Genomic DNA, 25716 nt, shown 5'->3' on the forward strand with positions numbered 1-25716 from the left:
ACTACATTATATAACTCTAACAGTAGGCTATTTAATATCTGTTGTTCTCCGGTTGTCAGTCAAAATGGCAGTTCTTGTGTGAACATAGGCCTATATATACCCAAAGCCAATTTATTATTCTTTCCTTTTTGTCTTGGTGTTTAAAATATTTATTTTGAAACAAATTAATTAATTAATTTCTTAATTTAACAAACAAACAGACTTACTGGGTGAGCAGGGTTGGCTATGACAGCTGTCATATCATACACCCTGCCATGCCCAGCTGATGCAAAGAATATAATTTATATCTACACAGAAGAAAGCCCTGTCTAGACTCTGCCCAGGTATGAGTTGTGTTGAGCCATTCATAAGCCAGTTTGTTTGACAAATAAAGATTAAATGTAGTTGCGATAAATGTGTTAAGAATCAATACAACTGCAGCAGTGGAGGACTATTATTCTGCTGCGTGATACTTCGGAAGAACTGATGATGGCACGGTTTGATCTTCAGCTGACCAATCAGCAGAAAGGGGCATTTAATTCCCGCCCACGTGTAGAAATCCAATATTCAAGCCGTTTATTCATTTTTCCACCCATGAACGAAAAACTAAAATTTAAGATGAATTTTCGTTTTTCGTTTTTTGGAAAAAACTAAAAAAACTAAAAAGGAGCCGTTTTCTAATTTTTCTACTTTCAATATTAAATAAAAAAACGAATGATACACGGATTCTGAGGCACCCCACAGATTATTTCATGTAATTCTGAGTTTTCCCCTTCAGCAAACTTTGAAGCATCTCCCCATTACTCAAGCCAATGAAGTGCACTTCCTGTGATGCCAAGTTGAGAGGGTGGACAAAATAATTCACCATTTTAAGGACAACAGGTCTAGCTAGATGATTTACTTTATAAAAAAACTGTAAAAATTAACTAAAGTGATTGGGCTAACCCCAATCTCGATGGTGTGGAAAAAGTACTGTTATGTTTGACATAACGTTGCCATTAGTTCTCACATGTCCTGTAACCAAATGTGGCACAGCAATTATGGATATGAAAACCCAAATGAGATTTGAGCGATACGGTGAAGGGGACGAATTTCAGTCTGTTCCTTACACAAAAGTTACCATGTGACTTCAGAAAACTTTAAATATAGCGAATGTGTTAAATATGAGATACTTTTTTGCCAGCTTGCAGTCACTTTATGCTTTTGTTGTATGGAAAAGAGCAATGTGATTGTTGTGATCCTTGAATAAATAAAATATTTTGGATGGTGAACTTTTTGTCATAAATTTAGACACTAGTCTTTGCTCACTGAGTTCACACTCAGTTATTTATGAAATGCTACATTTTCACTGACACAGAAATTCCCATGAGCACTTGTCCTACCGCTCCTCTAATTACTGCGGGCGACTAAATTCTCAATTTGTATAATCTACCTTTATTCTCTATAAACTCTATGACGACCTCCTTCTCCACATCTGTCTTTCTCCATCTATCTCTCACGGTTTCCTCCTCTATCTCTGCATGCGTGGTTTTCTCCCTGCTGCCTCTCTTAATTTTCACCTGAGGACATAGTCGCTCTTTGCCTTTCAACACATTCTATAATTGTTTTGTGCAGAATTCCATTTGGGAGTGGACAAGCAGTGTTTGTCTTTCTAAGTCAGGGGGGAAGAGAGTAATATTGATTTCTGGGTGACTAAGGGAGGGAGTAAAGCACCAGGAGGTACTGTGTCTGATTTGTTAGATAATTTAGAGGTGGTAATTTTCAGGGATGGAACCTGTATGCTCACTGGAGTCACTGAGGGTGTTTTCAATTACTCTTGTGCATGATGTGTGAAGAGATCAGTTTATCTGTCTCATTATAGCTAGTGTGTCCGCATGCTAGCCGCAGGAAACAATAGCAGTGCAGATGCTCTGGAGCTCTGCCTGTGATATGGCAGATTCACAGAGAAGTGTACAGCTGGTTTAGATCAATGGTGTTGTTGGCGGGTGGTTTCGTAAATGCCATGATGTGTTTCGTTAAACAGTTCCACTTTGCCACATTGATGGATGCCCAGTCTCCTGTGCTATAAACGCTGAATTAACTAGCATTAAATGACCTTAGTTTCACTACTACCTGACTCTTGTTAGTTTGCTTTGTAAATGCCAAGGGATTACCAAAAATCCTAGACTCATAAAATTAAACGTTCCAATTAGAACCAAAATGGTTTTGCAGCCTTATGTCAAAGAGAACCTTTGTAAGTTACATAAACACTGTGTAATTCTTAAATTTTGTAGAAAACAACTTATATATAATGGATAGTGTGTATATACACAATACACTGATCTAAAAAACTGACATTAAATCAAGAAAATGTTAATCTCCAAGAAAAATTATGCTATACTACAGAAAAAAATCTCTTTACAAGAAGAGGGTTCTTGGAAGTTTCTTCCTGCCTATGGAAATGGAATAACATCTGTTGATAGCTGGATAATGGATGGGTTAAATAATTGATTTACTGATTGATAGGCACAGTTGATATTGATATTGGGACGCCGCACACAAGTGCATATCCTTTTGAGATATCAATTATAATCAATTTGAATAAAACACAAGACTACATTATATAACTCTAACAGTAGGCTATTTAATATCTGTTGTTCTCCGGTTGTCAGTCAAAATGGCAGTTCTTGTGTGAACATAGGCCTATATATACCCAAAGCCAATTTATTATTCTTTCCTTTTTGTCTTGGTGTTTAAAATATTTATTTTGAAACAAATTAATTAATTAATTTCTTAATTTAACAAACAAACAGACTTACTGGGTGAGCAGGGTTGGCTATGACAGCTGTCATATCATACACCCTGCCATGCCCAGCTGATGCAAAGAATATAATTTATATCTACACAGAAGAAAGCCCTGTCTAGACTCTGCCCAGGTATGAGTTGTGTTGAGCCATTCATAAGCCAGTTTGTTTGACAAATAAAGATTAAATGTAGTTGCGATAAATGTGTTAAGAATCAATACAACTGCAGCAGTGGAGGACTATTATTCTGCTGCGTGATACTTCGGAAGAACTGATGATGGCACGGTTTGATCTTCAGCTGACCAATCAGCAGAAAGGGGCATTTAATTCCCGCCCACGTGTAGAAATCCAATATTCAAGCCGTTTATTCATTTTTCCACCCATGAACGAAAAACTAAAATTTAAGATGAATTTTCGTTTTTCGTTTTTTGGAAAAAACTAAAAAAACTAAAAAGGAGCCGTTTTCTAATTTTTCTACTTTCAATATTAAATAAAAAAACGAATGATACACGGATTCTGAGGCACCCCACAGATTATTTCATGTAATTCTGAGTTTTCCCCTTCAGCAAACTTTGAAGCATCTCCCCATTACTCAAGCCAATGAAGTGCACTTCCTGTGATGCCAAGTTGAGAGGGTGGACAAAATAATTCACCATTTTAAGGACAACAGGTCTAGCTAGATGATTTACTTTATAAAAAAACTGTAAAAATTAACTAAAGTGATTGGGCTAACCCCAATCTCGATGGTGTGGAAAAAGTACTGTTATGTTTGACATAACGTTGCCATTAGTTCTCACATGTCCTGTAACCAAATGTGGCACAGCAATTATGGATATGAAAACCCAAATGAGATTTGAGCGATACGGTGAAGGGGACGAATTTCAGTCTGTTCCTTACACAAAAGTTACCATGTGACTTCAGAAAACTTTAAATATAGCGAATGTGTTAAATATGAGATACTTTTTTGCCAGCTTGCAGTCACTTTATGCTTTTGTTGTATGGAAAAGAGCAATGTGATTGTTGTGATCCTTGAATAAATAAAATATTTTGGATGGTGAACTTTTTGTCATAAATTTAGACACTAGTCTTTGCTCACTGAGTTCACACTCAGTTATTTATGAAATGCTACATTTTCACTGACACAGAAATTCCCATGAGCACTTGTCCTACCGCTCCTCTAATTACTGCGGGCGACTAAATTCTCAATTTGTATAATCTACCTTTATTCTCTATAAACTCTATGACGACCTCCTTCTCCACATCTGTCTTTCTCCATCTATCTCTCACGGTTTCCTCCTCTATCTCTGCATGCGTGGTTTTCTCCCTGCTGCCTCTCTTAATTTTCACCTGAGGACATAGTCGCTCTTTGCCTTTCAACACATTCTATAATTGTTTTGTGCAGAATTCCATTTGGGAGTGGACAAGCAGTGTTTGTCTTTCTAAGTCAGGGGGGAAGAGAGTAATATTGATTTCTGGGTGACTAAGGGAGGGAGTAAAGCACCAGGAGGTACTGTGTCTGATTTGTTAGATAATTTAGAGGTGGTAATTTTCAGGGATGGAACCTGTATGCTCACTGGAGTCACTGAGGGTGTTTTCAATTACTCTTGTGCATGATGTGTGAAGAGATCAGTTTATCTGTCTCATTATAGCTAGTGTGTCCGCATGCTAGCCGCAGGAAACAATAGCAGTGCAGATGCTCTGGAGCTCTGCCTGTGATATGGCAGATTCACAGAGAAGTGTACAGCTGGTTTAGATCAATGGTGTTGTTGGCGGGTGGTTTCGTAAATGCCATGATGTGTTTCGTTAAACAGTTCCACTTTGCCACATTGATGGATGCCCAGTCTCCTGTGCTATAAACGCTGAATTAACTAGCATTAAATGACCTTAGTTTCACTACTACCTGACTCTTGTTAGTTTGCTTTGTAAATGCCAAGGGATTACCAAAAATCCTAGACTCATAAAATTAAACGTTCCAATTAGAACCAAAATGGTTTTGCAGCCTTATGTCAAAGAGAACCTTTGTAAGTTACATAAACACTGTGTAATTCTTAAATTTTGTAGAAAACAACTTATATATAATGGATAGTGTGTATATACACAATACACTGATCTAAAAAACTGACATTAAATCAAGAAAATGTTAATCTCCAAGAAAAATTATGCTATACTACAGAAAAAAATCTCTTTACAAGAAGAGGGTTCTTGGAAGTTTCTTCCTGCCTATGGAAATGGAATAACATCTGTTGATAGCTGGATAATGGATGGGTTAAATAATTGATTTACTGATTGATAGGCACAGTTGATATTGATATTGGGAGTATAAATTAATTTAATGGATCAATTGACTGATTGACAAAGTTGATGCTGACTAATTGATTGGAAGACAGTTGATTTTTTTCATACAGTTCATGGGCAGGGGGTATGGATGGATGGATGGATGGCTGAACTGACAGTTAATGTCAGGCATGGTGAATATATTTTGGGATGATTGGTTGTTTGATTGGAACACGAAAGAAATAAAGACATAGAAGGATCATGGCCACATTCCATGACGAGCACAGATGAGACCACCGTAGTAAATTTGCATCTTTTACTCTAAACCCATCATCAGTGTGTAAAATGTTACCTCAGGGATCCGCTTGAGCACCAAAACACAGCTTCAAACTACTATCTCTGTGAGAGCTTCTCTAATCACACATCTCTATTAACCCACATTTACCTCTTTATTGTCATATGAACAGACCTGCTGATTACAAGCACTGTGAGATGGTTTTACTGTGGGACTAGTGTGTATGATGCCATCCTAAATTCACAATGGCCTAGAGGAGGTCAACAGGGTAAGCGTTTATGGAGTCTGAGAGGAAATGTGGATAGGAGACTTACATGTTTTGAAAGGTTGCTGCTCTTGGAGTCGACATCATACCTGAAAAACCAAAGATAAGGACATACTGAGAAGGGGCACACAAACAGAATAACCAGTTTTTTGTTTGTATATTCATCATTTTTGTATTTATTGCTTATATCATATCAAATTACCAGCTGGCCCAGAAAGATTTGATAAATTTGCTTTTAGCTGAAGTTCCTGAAATGAACTGACTCCTTCCAAACGTACAAGCATAGCTCACTTTGACTAATCTAAATGTCGCCATGTTCTGGGGCAACAACCTAACTGAAAAGAAAACACATAAGTGACAGATTTGTAACACTCTCTAGCACACTCCACGTGCCACAAATATATTGTTCCTTATGTGAAGTGCACTAGAGATCTCACTGACAATCTGTCATTCGTATGTTGCTAAGCTAAGGTGAAGAATCAAAACAATATATTAAATTTTATTTTGAATTAGATGTATAATCACTACTTTTCTTCAATAAATATATTTAGAATCAACATTTCTTTCAACTTTGTTCACCATATTGGATGAATTTTTGCACTGACCTCAACGCAATGCATTCTGGGATTGTTGCCCACTTTTGAAAATGCTGTCTGCAGCAGATCTGAAATTATTTGGTCTGATATTTATGCATGATTTACCTTTTTTTTTTTTTTAATGGCAGTTTCAGCCTCTTTGCCATAACTGGGGCAGCCAAATCAGATAAAACCCAGCTGTGTGTTAAGCATAATAACTGACTTACCCTTTCAATTTTGACATTTATTTTAATATTTGGCTGAGACAACTATTTGAAAATCTGGAATCTGAGGGTGCAAAAAAAAAAAAATCTAAATACTGAGAAAATCGCCTTTAAAGCTGTCTAAATGAAGTTCTTAGCAATGCATATTACTAATCAAAAATTAAGTTTTGATATATTTATGGTCAGAAATTTACAAAATATCTTCATGGAACATGATCTTTTCTTAATATCCTAATGATTTTTGGCATAAAAGAAAAATTTATAATTTTGACCCATACAATGTAATTTTGGCTATTGCTAAAAATATACCCCAGCGACTTAAGACTGGTTTTGTGGTCCAGGGTCACATACAGTATATGTGTCTGAATGATTTAAGTGTATGAATGAGGTGAATGTTACATAAGAAGTCCCAAAAGGGACTGTAATGTTCTATTCAGCTATACGTCTTCACATTCATAAATACTGCATGGCCCCAGAGTGAAATAAAAACATACATTTACGCAGGCTTAACCCTGGCAGTCTGGCACACACACACACACACACACACACACACACACACACACACACACACACACACAACTAGCTTGCTTCCAAACTCAAATACACACAAGTACACACAACCAGAAGTGATGAAATTACTGATGGAACAAGTCTACACCCTTGAGGGAGCTTTTGGAAGGTGGGAAACTCATCAGGGTTGAGATGCTCTTGGCAGAGGTGCAAACTAACTGACTTTAATGCAGTACCGACAGAGTATATTGTGCACATTTAATTGATTCTTCAACAAGATTCTTCAGCATGTTATTCTACAGAAAAAAAGTGTTTGGTTTCTTCATCTCTGAAATGACTTGAAAAGTAGCCCAAAAAGTAGCTTTCTGATTCAGATGTCGTCACATAATGGAAGTGAAATTATCTGCGAATACACTTCGTCAAATACTCTCTTGAGTAACCATTCGTGACAGTGGGCAACCATTGTTCTTGCAAAAAACTGTTCTGGCTCCATCAAGACTGTTCTGAACCCACAAATAGTTATCTGGAGTGACATCTGGGCTTTAAGTGAAACACTTCAGGACATCTATATTTGTGGTTTTAAGCCATTACCATGGTTCTTTTGCATGTTCCAGTAGGTTTGAGATAATTGTCCTGTGGGCGGATGAACTGAACTCTAAGCCCCCATCCTCTTGCATACATGCAGCAGGTCTTCGCCTCAGGAGATTCCCATACTTAGCACTATCCATTTTTTCCTTCTTTCCTGGAAATTTACAAGACCCTGCCACAAAGGTCCATCCCCAAAATGTGAAGCTGCCACCACCCTTGTTCACTCTAGCATAATGTTCTGTGCCATGTTAGGAATCTGCCAAACTGCAGCCCAAAAGCTCTTCAAATAACAAATACACTCTTATCTCAGAATCTTCTCCCGAACTCAAACTAATAATTTGTTGTTCCAGACATGCGGTTTTGGTGGCTGTTCAGTTTTTCCACATCATCTCCTCATAAATAAACCTCTCTTTACCTTCAGATGTATTTAAGCCTTGCAAATGTTCTCATATTCTTGCCATGATTCATGATCTCATTTATGTTTGGTATGATCTTCAGAATTCTGACTCCTTGACCTTCATGGTCTATTGTATTCCTGGAAATGGATACGAATGCTCCCAGACAGAGGTCCATTTATTCATACAAATGGACTCAAATCAAGCAGCTATTGACAAAATAGAAGGATTGTTATTTTATACCCAATAATCCCAAAAAAATGTGTTACAGTACAATACAGTGACAAATGCTTAAAACAAATCACTCTTAAAAAATGGTGCTAAATAGCACTTAAAGTGGTTTATTGGCTCGTAATCATAGGGGAACCACTTCAAGTGCTATATAGCACCTATTTTTAAAAGATGTCATACCGCACCTTTGTCAAATGGTGTTATGTAGAACCATGAGAGGAACCCCATTCTCCTCCTTAGATTTTAGATATGTTACTCCACTCTTAAATGTTTGCTATGAATGGGAATTTACTACAATGGCAAAAGCTGTTTTGAATGACTATTATCTTTTCTGAGGTCAGAAAGTCTTGTATGGGGGCCCTGAAATATTTCCTTTTAGGGGGCCATTGGGGCAAAATGTTTGAGAACCACGAAATACAGTGTACTTAATGTCGTTTTTTAATCCTTTCCCCAACTTAACTAAGAGACTAATAGGGAGTTAGAGAACTAAGCAGGGGCTTAATGGGTTCTTTGTATGGCAGTAATGCTATATACTGTAGCACCTCAGAACCACTTAAGAACCCATGAAGAATAATTTTTTTGTGTGTATATTACGTTCTGATCTTTTCTTAAATTAGCTTCAAGTTTTTATATTAGTGCATTTTGCTAGCACATTTAATTATATATTTATTTATTTTTTCAGTTTTGTCACCATCATTTAATCACTCACTGTGCTTGGAAATTTCCTCTCAGACTGTCCAAACTGACACTGAAAGGCTCCTTGTTCCCAGAAGTCAAGTGCAAAGCCTCATTCTTTAAACAAACAAATCACCTCTAGACTAAATTCCAAGACTATTAATAAGAAACTCTTCCCAGAGTCCTCCAGATATCACACCACTGAAGGCAAACATGATACAATGAAAATGTGTCCTCAGAATATTTAGTACTGTTCTTTCTTAATACTGCAATAATGTCAGAAGATATTTAAAGTGCAAACAAAAATTATAGGTTGTTTTTTATTTGTTTGATTGTTGTTTTTCAAGCCTACAGAATAAAATAGTGGCTGAGGTAGAGTTACTGGAGTCTTTTTACCAGGACAAACATCTGATGAAAGAGACGTAAGGTGCAGTCACATTTTCCGTTGTTTGGCAAATTTTCATGGGTTAAATCCAGGCGATTGGGAGTTTTGCATGAGGGTAGAAGTTTGCCCCTCACAGATTTTGCAACATGTTCAAGTTTGTCACATAGATTCGCCTCACTGACCAACAGGAAGCTGTTTAGTTTGATATTTTAATTCAAATTTACTTATGAAATTATTTAAAATAGATATGAATTTCCATAAGATTGAGATTTTGTTTTAGATACCATTAATTAATTCTGCTATAAAGACTAACAATTTACAAAAAACAAACAGCTGCTCTTGCTCTCCTTCCCTGAGAAACAAGTGGCAGAAAAGAAATGATGTGTGCATACATAGAGACGCTCGATGTAGCCATCACAGCAGATTGTAACGTGGTCTGCTGTCTGCCCACACATTCAACAGACCCTAAAGGGAATGACACACACACAGCTTCCCGTAACACTCTGACTAAACCGCATTATGCTTCTCTCTATTTATAGCGACACATGCTGATGCTGATGGGAATTTGTCATTCTAACGCACACAAAATCCAAACGAGTAGCAATGAAACATGACAGATTTATCATAAATTGCATTGCTAATGCTACCGTTTGCTCAGATGAAGTAAGATCAAAATCAATACAGAGCAACAGGCTGGCTGCATTGTGGAATTGTCTATAGGGAGAAAAAAAATTCAAAGTATCAGAAAAATGTGAGTGGTGCTGCCTGTATATAACTTGTTTTGATGTTGTGATGCTACGATGTTGTTGATGGTTTCCAGAACATTGCTAAGTGGTTACTAGGCTATTCTGAATGATTTTTAACTTGTTGCTATGCTGATGGTTTCTTGCTAGGTGGCTGCTTGGTATGTGATGCAGTTGCTAGTAAGATCTGGGTGGTTGCCAAGGCGTTGCTATTCAGTTGCTACTGAGTGCTGGATGGTTGCTAGAGCAGTAGCTAGGTGGTTTCTATAGTGCTAGTTATATATTGCTAGAGAGTGCTGGGTGGTTGCTATGAAGCTAGGGATTGTTGCTAGGGTATAGTGATGTAATGCTCAACACTGAAGCTCCGAAGCTTGTGTCAAAAATACAACACATTTAACATCAAAGCAATGTATCGGAGCTTGATTCGTTTTGCCAAAAGCACGTGATCTATGGCGTTTGAAGCTTCATCTGAAAACCATGTGACTGCTTCAGTATCTGGTTCAAACGAAGTGAACCTCAGCGACATTTCCTTTACATTATATTGCTTTATAATGCATAAGCATTGTTTTTTTTCAATATCGTAATTAAACATTTAGCTCAAATTAACTTTGCCTATGGACTGAGACAGAGTTCAAATAGACAGAACGCAGATTTAATTTATGAATTTGTGTCAGAGTGTAGCTCCAACCAGCTCCAAAACACCTGCTTGGAAGTGTCTTGCAACCCTGAGAACCTTGATTAGCTGATTAGGGTTGGAGCTAAAATCTGTAGGACAGTGGCCCTCCAGGAACTGAATTTGACACCAATGTTCTAGATGTTCAAATCCCTAACCCGAAGTATGAGCATTAGTGATAGTGATGTTTGCTCAGGAAAGCTTGCAATAAAAAGAAGAAACAGACAGAGGTTGTTTCCAAAATCAGTGATGGATACTTTGAGCTGGGCTTTAATTAGATTATGGTCTTATGAGGGGAGTTGACGCTTGCCTGTTTCTCATTAAGAAGGACGAACAACATCATTAAAGCACAGACATCATGAATAATTCTCTTCTGCCCAGTCACAATGCAACAGAGATAAAGCCATAAAGAGAGAGAGAAAAATAGGACTAGAAAAGCAACAATTATTGAAGGATCTATGAATCCTGAAATATATCTAGGGTTACATATAGCTCAACCTCACGTTTATCTATTAATTCTCTCTGTGCTTCTTCCATTTATTTGTGGGGCTCAGTCCCCCTTGTTGTCATGGTGATGTGCCATGTCATCCTTATCAGCGGTGCTTTGGTTTCGCTATCGTCTCGGAGGCACTGCCCACATGACCTCGTGACCCCTCTCATGTCTGCCGCAGATTTACAGACCCAGTATGACAGGCCGTCGAGCGGGGACACCGATCCACAGAGACAACACACACACACACACACACACACACGCACACATACACGCTCTGCCTGCAGACATAAACACTCATGCTGAAGCCTAGAGACACACACAAATTCCTCATACACACGCTTGGGCCAACGGATTCAGAATGACTCATATCTGTTCCTAAATACACCCATAAATGCCTAAATATACAGACACAAACACATTTAGACTGACACAAAATAATAAATATTAGCACACACGCACATACACAAATGAACATGCGCACAGGCCGGATTTATAACGTCTGTTGCAAAGATCCAAGGTTTGGACACACGTCTCAATTAAAATGGAAAACTATAAATATAAAATTAAAGCTAATTTAAAATATTATTAAATACTATTATATTATAAACTGTAAATAATAGTAAAATAACACTGATGCCAATAATTATTTTCACGTTATGGTCAATAACTGATAAATTTCTTATATAATTATATATACAAAATAAAACACAAACTAAAATCAGTTATTTTAAATGCTGCAAGTGAATTTTCGCATCACAAAATGATAATGTGTAGTGTGTAAAAATCAATATTAATTTTGGAACTGGGTTAAGACTACTTTAAAAAGTGTTTTTAATATTACCTTTGCTGTCACCTACAATTAATATAAATGTAAAAATAGCAGAACTAAGCATGCACAATTTTAAATATCCAATACTAAATGATACTGATAGATTTTAAAAAGTTTACCATCAACCGATAACTAATATGGTACCACCGTGCATTACATACTCTCATGGAAAAGTGACTCAAAATACTTATACAGGAAATCAGGAAATGTGTCAGTAAACTAAAATTCATATTTCCATAACTATAGAATCGTATATTTTTTCCTGTAACTACACTGTCAGGGTAAGAGACCTTGACCGGTGTCCATACAGTGTTGCTCACACAGTATGTGTGATTCGTGAGAAGGTGTTTTGGTTGTGACATCTGCTTATAAAATCACACAAATCATAAGATGACAGTTATTGTACAGTTGGGTTTACAGTATCTGACACATCTGTTGTTGAAGCGTGCTCCAGTGTTTGATGTACCAAGATGCCATGCCTAATAATAACCTTACAATACAAGTTTTTCTTGTCAAAGTGGTTTCATATTTCAGGATTACACTTTTATGTGGATTAAATGTTTATGTTACCCGCCAATTAATTTGCACCAAACGTTCTTTAAAAAAACTTGTTTAAAACTAATTAGTGCATTGAAGGTGTGGGCTGGTGAAAAATCTGAATTAGTTGACACTTATAAATGCATAAAAAAATGAAAATAAGTTTACAATCATGGGGACACCTCAGTTTTAGTCCACTCAACCACAATGTATTCTTAAACTTGAATGTATGTTAATTACTGTATTTTTAATTGCATAACACATCACCTGCCCAAAGTGTATACAAATTGCCAAAAATTGTGCATATAAAAAGAGACAAATTCCAATATTTTAGCTATAATGTCAGAGTCATGGGTTTGACTCCCAGGGAATGTATTAACACCCTTTTAGAAAAAGAAAGTGTGCTTAATTGTACTGAATGTGCATAATATATTAATGAAATAAAGGCACTTAAGTATACTTAGAGTAAATACACTTCCAAAATCAACATATCGTTTCAACATTATACAGGTGCATCTCAATAAATTAGAATGTCATGGAAAAGTTCATTTATTTCAGTAATTCAACTCAAATTGTGAAACTTGTGCATTAAATAAATTAAATGCACACAGACTGAAGTAGTTTAAGTCTTTGGTTATTTTAATTGTGATGATTTTGGCTCACATTTAACAAAAACCCACCAATTCACTATCTCAACAAATTAGAATACTTCATAAGACCAATAAAAAAACATTTTTAGTGAATTGTTGGCCTTCAAGGAAAGTATGTTAATTTACTGTACATGTACTCAATACTTGGTAGGGGCTCCTTTTGCTTTAATTACTGCCTCAATTCGGCGTGGCATGGAGGTGATCAGTTTGTGGCACTGCTGAGGTGGTATGGAAGCCCAGGTTTCTTTGACAGTGGCCTTCAGCTCATCTGCATTTTTTGGTCTCTTGTTTCTCATTTTCCTCTTGACAATACCCCATAGATTCTCTATGGAGTTCAGGTCTGGTGAGTTTGCTGGCCAGTCAAGCACACCAAAACCATGGTCATTTAACCAACTTTTGATGCTTTTGGCAGTTCTGGACAACTGTCAGATCAGCAGTCTTCCCCATGATTGTGTAGCCTAGTGAACCAAACTGAGAGACCATTTTGAAGGCTCAGGAAACCTTTGCAGGTATTTTGAGTTGATTAGCTGATTGGCATGTCACCATATTCTAATTTGTTGAGATAGTGAATTGGTGGGTTTTTGTTAAATGTGAGCCAAAATCATCACAATAAAAAAGAACCAAAGACTTAAACTACCTCAGTCTGTGTGCATTGGATTTATTTAATACACGAGTTTCACAATTTGAGTTGAATTACTGAAATAAATGAACTTTTCCACTACATTCTAATTTATTGAGATGCACCTGTATTTACACTTTCACCCTCCTCTAATTTGAATAAACACACAGTGAAAAAGTAATATATGTTGCCTTATGATATCAAGAAGACAAATTATTAAAGTATGTCCTGAAAGGTAATTCCAAATTCTTTAACATATTTGTAAAACCCGGTAAAGTTTCTAATACATAAAAGAGTCAATCCTCCCAAAGTTCTGTGCACCCAGCCTAGTTACAATGTAAATGTATTGAAACTGAAGGCTAGTGTAGATGTAGCTAAAGGTAAAAGAATATATACTGGTACTTACAGATCAAACTTTAAGTTCTGTCTTTCTTCAAAGAAGTAGTCCAATATGAATTTTCGCACAAAATCTGGGTTCAAAGTGTTATCAATAACTTCTGTCCGCCCAAACTGAAAAAAAAGAAAGATAAATAATTTCAATTTATATAAACATTTCCGCTCTGAATTGAAATCTATTGAGCCAAAAGCCATAGTATGCATAACAGTGGTCCTTAAACTTCTAAAATGGACTCAAAATTATTTAAAGGGGTCATATATGAAGCGATTTCAATTTTTCCTTTCTCTTTGGAGTGTTACAAGGTGCATAAAGAAGATCTGTAAAGTTGCAAAGACTAAAGTCTCAAATCCAAAGAGATATTCTTTATAAAAGTTAAGAGTCAACCACGCCTACCTAAAACGGCTCATTCTAACACGCCCCCATATATCTACGTCACGATGTGGGAAGATTTGCATAATGCCACCCAAATGTTCACGCAAAGAAATAAGGCGTAACTTTTATGCTCGCTGTAGTATTGTTGTTGCCACCATGTCGTGAAGGCGCTGTGTTTCGTTGTGAAAGCGAAACTACTTTGGTTGGCCTTCCAAAAGAGGACGATATCCGCTTCATCATGCCTAGAGCTGATCCATGCTGGTTGCTGAGGAAATACATCAACTTTGCGCTGTGGATCGCCAGATCGGCTTTCATCTTGGATGAAGCGGAGTTCAGCCCGGGGTCGTCACATGTGGTTGCCGCAAGCCCGCTGGACGCTCTATCGTAGAATCCGCTGGCCGTGCCGTTCTCAAGCCCGCCCGCCGTCACTCACTCTAGCCGGCCTCCGCAAACTCTAGGCCGCCGCTCACTCTAGGCCTCCGGCCTCCACTCACTCAAGGTGTGACGCTGTTTCGTTGTGAAAGTGAAACTACTTTGTTTGGCCTTCCAAAAGAGGACACGACTAGAAATCAGTGGTTAAGTTGAATTTTACAACACTGTTCCAGAACAGTTTAACCCAAATATTCAGATGTGTCCAGTGCATTTTATGGAGGACTGTTTCCTGACTACAATGCCGGCTGTTCTGACTCACAGACTGTAAGTACGTTTTTTATATTTAAAGAATTTGCCACTGACGATTCAAACATGAGTTTTTTGGGCAGTGTAGAATAGCACTTGTTGTTTGTCATTTCTCCGATTACAAATGCAGACATGGTTTTATGTTTATGTGGCTCGATGCAACGCAACGTGTAAAAAGACAGTATAAGTCATTATAATCCGTAATTATGTCCCCACTGGATGCAAAAAAAATGCCTCGTTTATAATGGGTTTTAATGTTTTTGTCACATTGTTCTGGCCGGACAGGGCATCACAATATGGTAAGGGGCGTAACATTTCCATCACACGCTTGAGGTATTTGGCCAATCACAACGCACTGGATAGCTGGCCAATCAGAGCACACCTCACTTTTCAGACTGATGAGTTTTGTAAAAATCTATGTCGTGGTAGAAAGTTCAGAGATGGTATAAAAGTAGCTCAGTTTAAATGTATTGTATGAATTGCCCTTACTATGGAATAAAAAATACGGGGTATTCAAATAATCACCAGCCTCAGTGGCGCAGATGGTTAAGCGTGTGCCCATGGCTTTTTAGCGCGATCGATCAGGGGTTCGATCCCACCTTTTGCCGAACTTTTCAAATCTCGTATCACATCGTAAAGGCATTTATTTTCAATAAAAATTAAGGAAAAAAAAAGTTGAATAGCTTAACCATCTGCACCACTCAAGCTGATGTATTACAGTCACTTTTAACTAGATATAAATAGACACCCTGTATTTTTTTATTCCATGGTAAGGGCAATTCATACAATACATTTAAACTGAGCTACTTTAATACCATCTCCGAACTTTCTACAATGACTCTGCTGTTCTTCGGCTGGTTCTTCCCTGTATACGTTGATTGACATGTCTTGTCCAGTCAGCGGTGAGTAATCCCAAACCAATGGCGTGCTGTCTCAAATTATACCTACCTTTTCCGGTTCGTCTGATTTGTTGTAGTGTTTTCTGACTTGTTATTTTGTTTTCAAATTTGGCATTGTGTTTTCTGACTTGTTAATGTTTTCTGAATTGTTGTTGTGCTTTCTGAATTATTTTGTTTTGTAGACTTGCATTTGTGTTTGTAATTTATTTTGTTTTCAGAATTGTGATTTGTTCTGCACCTCTCGGCCACCGTACAAAACAACTAAAAATCAAGATATTTCTATGTACTCAAAAGTTTTTTCTTTGAAAAAAAAAAAAAAAAACAGGGATCTCACAGTCGTGAAAAGATTGAATAAGTGAGGAATATGAGGAATGAGGTAGAGTGATTTTAATTTAAACCCAGAAAAAACATTTACATTAATAAAAAAATAAAACACAGTTTTTATAATGAATATGAATTTTAGAAGTTATCCCAAGCTCTAAAATATTTTATCAAAATATACATACATATAGACGTAACATTACACATGTAATTAAAATCAAAACAAGATACAACACATTTTGAACCAGTTTCAGTTCTAATTACTTTACATTAGCCAAGCGTATATGAAAGTTTCATAAATCCAAATTGACAAGTCTTTTTTGTTTTTATTCCTGAGCTTTTATTTTCTGTATCAAAGCAAGATTTTGTTTTAATGTCCCAAGCGCAAATACAAGTCCCTGTTTACTGTGTACACCTCCCACATTCCTGCTACCTTCAACGTCTTTTATATGGAGCTAAAAGAGGCACATCGTTGTGAGGTTGAGAGGTGAGTTGAAGCCTTAATGCGATGTTAAAGGGACTTAACGTTTTAATGAGCCGACTTGAAAAGTGGGCTGGAGTTTTGATATGAGCGTTGGTAAGAATGTTATTACATTCCTTGGGTGGCTTATCATATTTTCACCAGCTAGTGATTGAAGTTAATAAATACATGGCCCTCTTAATGGTGCTTTAGAGAGCCTGATATTTCCTCTGATTTGCTGGGAAGGCAAAAATATGAAGAACTGATAGACACAGAAAAAATAAGAATAATAATTGATATTACTATTCTGAGAATATTCCAAGCCCACATTTACATGTATGAATATTTATGAGACCAAGGGTCTGCCGGGCCCTTCAAGGGGTTGACACGACTGGGCCAGATTGTTCCGCTCACCTCTCGCCACTCTTTGTTGCCAATGCCTTGGGTGTACAGCACACAGACTGTGGAGAGCAAAGAGAGAGAGACAGAGATTGTGTTACACAAAGGCAAAGAATTTTTCAAATGCCAGAATACCTGTGACACCCTTAACTCAGATGCACTTTGTGTAGTGTGTAATCTTGGTCTACTGTGTTTGTAGAGAAACAGCTTAGAACCAGAGGGGTGGAATAGTAAACCAGCCAGTATCCAAACCTCTATTCATTTCTTTCACAAAAGGAGATATTTTGAAGAACACTGGTAAGAAAAAAGAAAGTCTGCAGATTTATATAGGATATTGGTAACTAAGCAGATATTAGTGGTATAGATTTTTTTTGTTTGTTTTATTCTACATAAGGGTAGATCATAAGGGTATGGTGATCACCATATTGGATCACATGACCAGCTCAGTACTAAGTTTATCACAGTAACCACCCTATTAAATGCCACTTTAGATTTGTAGAATAAATCAATCCATGTCGTTGTTATGTATATTAGTGTGAATAGAGAATTTCTAAAGTGGCATTTGAAAATACTTGCTTTTGTATGATCGTTGCATCCACACCTGTAGATGTCACTATAAAGTAGGATGGTGCAAATATATTAATATATCATGATCCTTTTTCTCATGATATTGCATTGATAGTTTAGATGTGTGTATCATTTTTTTTTTCAATTTAATCGTGTGCATATTTCTTACAGTTCAAAAAAAAAAAAAAGATATATATGGCAGTTAGTGTAAAACATTCACTAATAATTATGTGGATTATTCGTACAGAACTTCACACACATGAATTTGTTCTTAACTTTGTTCTTATGTTAATGAATTTGGAGTATTCTAAATCGGTGACCGCATGCTCGAGGAATAAGCATGTCTGCATTTTTATGCAGAGAAACCTCACAGCTGCACCCTTTCTTACTCTTTTAGTGTATGTGTATACATTATGAAATATATTTAAGATGAAATATACAGTAAGACGAATGATTCATTATGTTAAAAATTGAATCTTAACACATTTATAAGGCCTCCCAGATTATGTTTTTTTTCATACATGTGGTTTCATTGTCTGTAAATGTTTTTGTAAATTACAAAGGTTATTGTTAAAAGTTAATAAACATATGGTGAAAAGCTGTGGATAGAGATAAGATAGCTACAAAATGTGTGTGCAATGCAAAAACATGAAGCCTAAGGCTGAACTACTGAAACTTGCAACAGACAGTGGCAAAATGTTTTGTTTTTGTTTTTTTTAAATAACTGAGTGCATGTACATTTTTCTATGTTTGTCATAAGGATAATGGTAACACTAAGAGACTGGGCCAAAAGTACTCAGCATAATTAAGATGGGGGCTCAGCACTAGTGCCCACTTGCATGAATGCAAGGACCCTGACTGTGGCCCAGAAAGAGCTGACATCTGTTTAGCCCAGCTGATCAGAGGACCAGTAAACAAATGACAATATGAAAATAAAAAGACACTTACAAAAACTCACGCATAGCTACTGCAATGCATGAAAGCAAAACAGGTGGAAAAGTGGACAAACAATCTGAAAGAAAAGATAAAGCAGGCAAGAAATAAATGAAGCAGTAAGACAAGAACAAGCAACAGAAGTACGGAAATCAATACAGATAATGACAATAATAGCAGAGTGATTAAAAGCAGAGCTGTTCATTGTACCGGTTCCTGTTCACTACTGTCACACATACACAGCACAAAAGAAAACATTAAAGACTTTCAGCGCTCATTGTTCTCGACATCAGAGTTCTTCCAGTGACTCAGAATTCTGTCTGATTCCTGTTTGCAAATACACACACCTGATCAATAAATCTAGAGTATTTTCCAAGATTTGGTGTCAAATTTGAATGAATATAGTAATAAAGTATAATAAAGTATGCAAGAATGTAGAAAATGAGTGGGTGAATGAGTGAATTAATATATGACTAAACATTAAAAAAAAGAAAATGTTTGCAAATGTTTGAGAGATAAAGGGAATAATTGAGGAATGAATGAATGTAAGCAGATGTTGGGTAATTAATGTGTCAATGAAACAGTCAAGTAAATTTAATTAATATATAAATAATTGAATAAACAAGTGAAACGTGTTGAGTGAATGAATGTGAGAAGGTCAATGAGTAAGACAAATAAGTGTATAAATGAATCTTGAGCAAGTGAATGAATCAAAGGGTGACTGAATGGGTGAGTGAATGAGAGTTTAGACAAGTGGATGAATGAGTGAGGGAGTGAATGAATAGGTGAGTTTATAAGCAAGTACAATAATGACTGATTAAGTAGGTAAGTGAATAATTGAGTGACTAAGTGTGAATAAAAGTCAGTGTATAAATGTGTCAGAGTGACTGACTGAGAAACAGCTCATGACAGGAAAGTTAAGTCAATATGCTAGTGAATAAATTAATGAATGCATGAGTGAGTGAGTGAATTAATAAATTGAATGAACAAATCAGTAAATGAAAATCCTGAATAATGAGTGAATTAATGAGAAGGAAATTATTATTGTACTTTAAGATCAAATGAAGTGTAAATGAATGTGTATAAACAAGTAAATGAATGTAGCAAGAGTATAAACTAGTGAGTGAGTGATTGATTCTATGAGTGAGGGTGAGAGTGAATGAACGGGTGGGTGAGTGAGTGAGTCACAGAGCTGCCCTCTGTTCCCTCTGCCTAGCCCTTTTTTGCATTAAGACATAAACGCATACTTGGGTTTTAAAACTCTTTATTTACCTTGATGTGTCAGCAAGGTGGAGAGATGGATGATGCACGCATTTAAGTCTGTCTTATAAACTGTTGGCTATTACCTGGATCAGCATACATAGTGGTGGCCATCTTGAACTGAGTAAAAGACCTGAAAGGACTTTTTTCAGCCTTTTTATACCTTTGCTGTGTTGCATCATGGGGAGTGGGAGATACAAAGTATGAGTGGAAAGGGGTGGAAACTTTTATGAGTTTTTGTATTTGACTTTCTATAATTATTGCTAAATTGAAGTTATGGTATATTGTGCTATTGAGATTTGGTGTATTGAAGGAAATAGTGTTATTTCGATGTTTAATTCTTTTATGTGTTAATACTTCATATTATTGTCATGTGGTATTACGGCTTCTGGGAAATGGTTGAACCCAAGTGTATAAATTCTCATGTAATGAAGCAGTCGGGGAGTCTTTAGCTGGGGTGCAGTGAGTGCAGTAGCTATTGAGGAGTCCTCTGATTGAATCATTGTTAAACCTGAACCAAGGTTGTTTGTTTCTATGGAATTTTTTCTATGTTTTGCACCTGTGAGCACTCTGCACTTTATTGGCTTGGGAAAAACTAAATAAAAAGAAAAGCTGGCATTCAGTGTCCTCCATTCATTGTTTGAAGAACTCTAGATGGTACCTCTAGTGGGCCTTTGACAGAGTGAGTGAATAAATGAGTGAGGGTGAGAGTGAATGAATGGGTGACTGAGAAACAGGTCATGAGGTCATGACTAAGTAAGTCAATATGCTAGTGACTTAATTAATGAATGCATGAGTGAGTATGTTAGTGAGTGAGTGAGTGAGTGAGTGAGTGAGTGAATGAATGAATAAATTGAACAGACAAATCAATGAATGCAAATCCTGAATAAGGAGTGAATTAATGAGATGGAACTTATTGTATTTTAAGATCAAATGATTGAAGTGTAAATGAATGAGTGTATAAACAAGTAAATGAATGTGAGCAAGAGTATAAACTAGTGAGTGAGTGATTCAATGAGTGAGAGTGAATGAATGGGTGAGTGAGTGAGTGAGTGAGGGAATGAATGAATAAATTAGTGAGGGTGAGAGTGAATGAATGGGTGAGTGAGTGAGTGAATGAATATGAATGAATGAATTAATTAATGATGCATTTACATAGCGCTTTATTGTGTATTGTTGTACACCCAAAGCGCTTTACAATCATATGGGGGGTCTCTCCTCAACCACCACCAGTGTGCAGCATCCACTTGGATTGGAATGAGTGAGGGTGAGAGTGAATGAATGGGTGACTGAGAAACAGTTCATGACTGGAAATGTAAATAAGTCAATAAGCTAGTGACAAAATTTATGAATGTGTGAGTGAGTATGTTAGTGAGTGAGTGAATGAATGAATAAATTGAATGAACAAATCAATGAATGCAAATCCTGAATAATGAGTGAATTAATGAGAAGGAAATTATTATTGTATTTTAAGATCAAATGATTGAAGTGTAAATGAATGAGTGTATAAACAAGTAAATGAATGTGAGTGAGAGTATAAACGAGTGAGTGAGTGATTCAATGAGTGAGGGTGAGAGTGAATAAATGGGTGGGTGAGTGAGTGAGTGAGTGATTCAATGAGTGAGGGTGAGAGTGAATGAATGGGTGGGTGAGTAAGTGAGTGAGTGAGTGAGTGATTCAATGAGTGAGGGTGAGAGTGAATGAATGGGTGGGTGGGTGAGTGAGTGAATAAATGGGTGAGGGTGAGAGTGAATGAGTGGGTGGGTGAGTGAGTGGGTGAATAAATGAGTGAGGTTGAGAGTGAGTGAATGAATGGGTGGGTGAGTGAGTGAGTGAATAAATGCAATGCAATCCCTCAATTAAAGCTCACATTTGGTTCAAGTGATAATTTCTTTGCTCAATTCAGAGTGGCTTCCAGGTGCTTTCCACCCTGAACTCTCTCCAGATATCCATTCAGAGTTAATTCAGTTGCTAAGGCGCATTTTAATTCCAGATTTAAGTTCATGTAGCTGGATATGAATGATAATAGCTGTGCGATTATATTTCACTGTGGTTCATAAACATATTTGTATAAATCATCCAAATGATGGCCGCTGAATAGGTAGTTTTCACAAATGCACCTTCGGGAGCAATATGATTTCCAGAAGACTGTGTGCGAGAGGCTGACAGTCTGAACTGGAAAATATAATGGTGGGGGACTATAAATATGAAATGGCTTTGTGCTGTTTATTGCTAAGGCAATTGGCATGTATTCAGTGTCATGTTATTTAGAGGAGGCAGCTCGTATCTGTGGAGAAAAGCATCACTGCAGAATAATACTCCATGAAAGGCGCAGGTGTGCGGCCACCCAAATCACACATTATTGTGGACTTGATTTACTGGAATCTTGCAAACCAGACATATTATTTATGTATTTTTGAAAGACAATGTTAACCTGACTAACTCTTATGATTTATGTATAAACCTTCCAGCAGATTTCACTGGCTGAATGATCAGTGAGATGAACAGCTGTAGGCACTTTCCACAAATAGGGTGTAAATTGGTGTCCCAGTTTAGCAATAAAACACAATGGGTCTTATTCACTAATAATTATGTGGATTATTCGTACAGAACTTCACACACATGAATTTGTTCTTAACTTTGTTCTTATGTTAATGAATTTGGAGTATTCTAAATCGGTGACCGCATGCTCGAGGAATAAGCATGTCTGCATTTTTATGCAGAGAAACCTCACAGCTGCACCCTTTCTTACTCTTTTAGTGTATGTGTATACATTATGAAATATATTTAAGATGAAATATACAGTAAGACGAATGATTCATTATGTTAAAAATTGAATCTTAACACATTTATAAGGCCTCCCAGATTATGTTTTTTTTCATACATGTGGTTTCATTGTCTGTAAATGTTTTTGTAAATTACAAAGGTTATTGTTAAAAGTTAATAAACATATGGTGAAAAGCTGTGGATAGAGATAAGATAGCTACAAAATGTGTGTGCAATGCAAAAACATGAAGCCTAAGGCTGAACTACTGAAACTTGCAACAGACAGTGGCAAAATGTTTTGTTTTTGTTTTTTTTAAATAACTGAGTGCATGTACATTTTTCTATGTTTGTCATAAGGATAATGGTAACACTAAGAGACTGGGCCAAAAGTACTCAGCATAATTAAGATGGGGGCTCAGCACTAGTGCCCACTTGCATGAATGCAAGGACCCTGACTGTGGCCCAGAAAGAGCTGACATCTGTTTAGCCCAGCTGATCAGAGGACCAGTAAACAAATGACAATATGAAAATAAAAAGACACTTACAAAAACTCACGCATAGCTACTGCAATGCATGAAAGCAAAACAGGTGGAAAAGTGGACAAACAATCTGAAAGAAAAGATAAAGCAGGCAAGAAATAAATGAAGCAGTAAGACAAGAACAAGCAACAGAAGTACGGAAATCAATACAGATAATGACAATAATAGCAGAGTGATTAAAAGCAGAGCTGTTCATTGTACCGGTTCCTGTTCACTACTGTCACACATACACAGCACAAAAGAAAACATTAAAGACTTTCAGCGCTCATTGTTCTCGACATCAGAGTTCTTCCAGTGACTCAGAATTCTGTCTGATTCCTGTTTGCAAATACACACACCTGATCAATAAATCTAGAGTATTTTCCAAGATTTGGTGTCAAATTTGAATGAATATAGTAATAAAGTATAATAAAGTATGCAAGAATGTAGAAAATGAGTGGGTGAATGAGTGAATTAATATATGACTAAACATTAAAAAAAAGAAAATGTTTGCAAATGTTTGAGAGATAAAGGGAATAATTGAGGAATGAATGAATGTAAGCAGATGTTGGGTAATTAATGTGTCAATGAAACAGTCAAGTAAATTTAATTAATATATAAATTGAATAAACAAGTGAAACGTGTTGAGTGAATGAATGTGAGAAGGTCAATGAGTAAGACAAATAAGTGTATAAATGAATCTTGAGCAAGTGAATGAATCAAAGGGTGACTGAATGGGTGAGTGAATGAGAGTTTAGACAAGTGGATGAATGAGTGAGGGAGTGAATGAATAGGTGAGTTTATAAGCAAGTACAATAATGACTGATTAAGTAGGTAAGTGAATAATTGAGTGACTAAGTGTGAATAAAAGTCAGTGTATAAATGTGTCAGAGTGACTGACTGAGAAACAGCTCATGACAGGAAAGTTAAGTCAATATGCTAGTGAATAAATTAATGAATGCATGAGTGAGTGAGTGAATTAATAAATTGAATGAACAAATCAGTAAATGAAAATCCTGAATAATGAGTGAATTAATGAGAAGGAAATTATTATTGTACTTTAAGATCAAATGAAGTGTAAATGAATGTGTATAAACAAGTAAATGAATGTAGCAAGAGCATAAACTAGTGAGTGAGTGATTGATTCTATGAGTGAGGGTGAGAGTGAATGAACGGGTGGGTGAGTGAGTGAGTCACAGAGCTGCCCTCTGTTCCCTCTGCCTAGCCCTTTTTTGCATTAAGACATAAACGCATACTTGGGTTTTAAAACTCTTTATTTACCTTGATGTGTCAGCAAGGTGGAGAGATGGATGATGCACGCATTTAAGTCTGTCTTATAAACTGTTGGCTATTACCTGGATCAGCATACATAGTGGTGGCCATCTTGAACTGAGTAAAAGACCTGAAAGGACTTTTTTCAGCCTTTTTATACCTTTGCTGTGTTGCATCATGGGGAGTGGGAGATACAAAGTATGAGTGGAAAGGGGTGGAAACTTTTATGAGTTTTTGTATTTGACTTTCTATAATTATTGCTAAATTGAAGTTATGGTATATTGTGCTATTGATATTTGGTGTATTGAAGGAAATAGTGTTATTCGATGTTTAATCCTTTTATGTGTTAATACTTCATATTATTGTCATGTGGTATTACGGCTTCTGGGAAATGGTTGAACCCAAGTGTATAAATTATCACGTAATGAAGCAGTCAGGAAGTCTTTAGCTGGGGTGCAGTAGCTATCGAGGAGTACTCTGATTGAATCATCGTTATACCTGAACCAAGGTTGTTTGTTTGTTTTTGTACTTTGAAGTAGGATTTTTCTTGGTACCCTTAAGGGATTTTCCCCTATGGAATTTTTTCTATGTTTTGCACCTGTGAGCACTCTGCACTTTATTGGCTTGGGAAAAACTAAATAAAAAGAAAAGCTGGCATTCAGTGTCCTCCATTCATTGTTTGAAGAACTCTAGATGGTACCTCTAGTGGGCCTTTGACAGAGTGAGTGAATAAATGAGTGAGGGTGAGAGTGAATGAATGGGTGACTGAGAAACAGGTCATGACTGGAAATTTAAGTAAGTCAATATGCTAGTGACTTAATTAATGAATGCATGAGTGAGTATGTTAGTGAGTGAGTGAGTGAGTGAGTAAGTGAGTGAATCTATGAATAAATTGAACAGACAAATCAATGAATGCAAATCCTGAATAAGGAGTGAATTAATGAGATGGAACTTATTGTATTTTAAGATCAAATGATTGAAGTGTAAATGAATGAGTGTATAAACAAGTAAATGAATGTGAGCAAGAGTATAAACTAGTGAGTGAGTGATTCAATGAGTGAGAGTGAATGAATGGGTGAGTGAGTGAGTGAGTGAGGGAATGAATGAATAAATTAGTGAGGGTGAGAGTGAATGAATGGGTGAGTGAGTGA

General features: G+C 36.6%; 1 protein-coding gene across 1 annotated transcript in view; it reads right to left on the reverse strand.

The window, feature by feature from the left end:
* The window catches only part of LOC107566841 (copine-8), a 180693-nt gene that overhangs the window by 71291 nt on the left and 83686 nt on the right, over positions 1–25716 (reverse strand). The window contains exons 3-5 of the mRNA XM_016252400.1: positions 17265–17311; positions 14130–14233; positions 5646–5685 (exon numbers count right to left, since the gene is read on the reverse strand). Coding sequence (XP_016107886.1) covers positions 5646–5685; positions 14130–14233; positions 17265–17311 — 191 coding nt within the window. The remainder of the gene's footprint in view (positions 1–5645; positions 5686–14129; positions 14234–17264; positions 17312–25716) is intronic.

Source organism: Sinocyclocheilus grahami, unplaced genomic scaffold, assembly GCF_001515645.1.
Source record: "Sinocyclocheilus grahami isolate Dianchi unplaced genomic scaffold, SAMN03320097.WGS_v1.1 scaffold1104.1, whole genome shotgun sequence".
NCBI classification, from domain to species: Eukaryota; Metazoa; Chordata; class Actinopteri; order Cypriniformes; family Cyprinidae; genus Sinocyclocheilus; species Sinocyclocheilus grahami.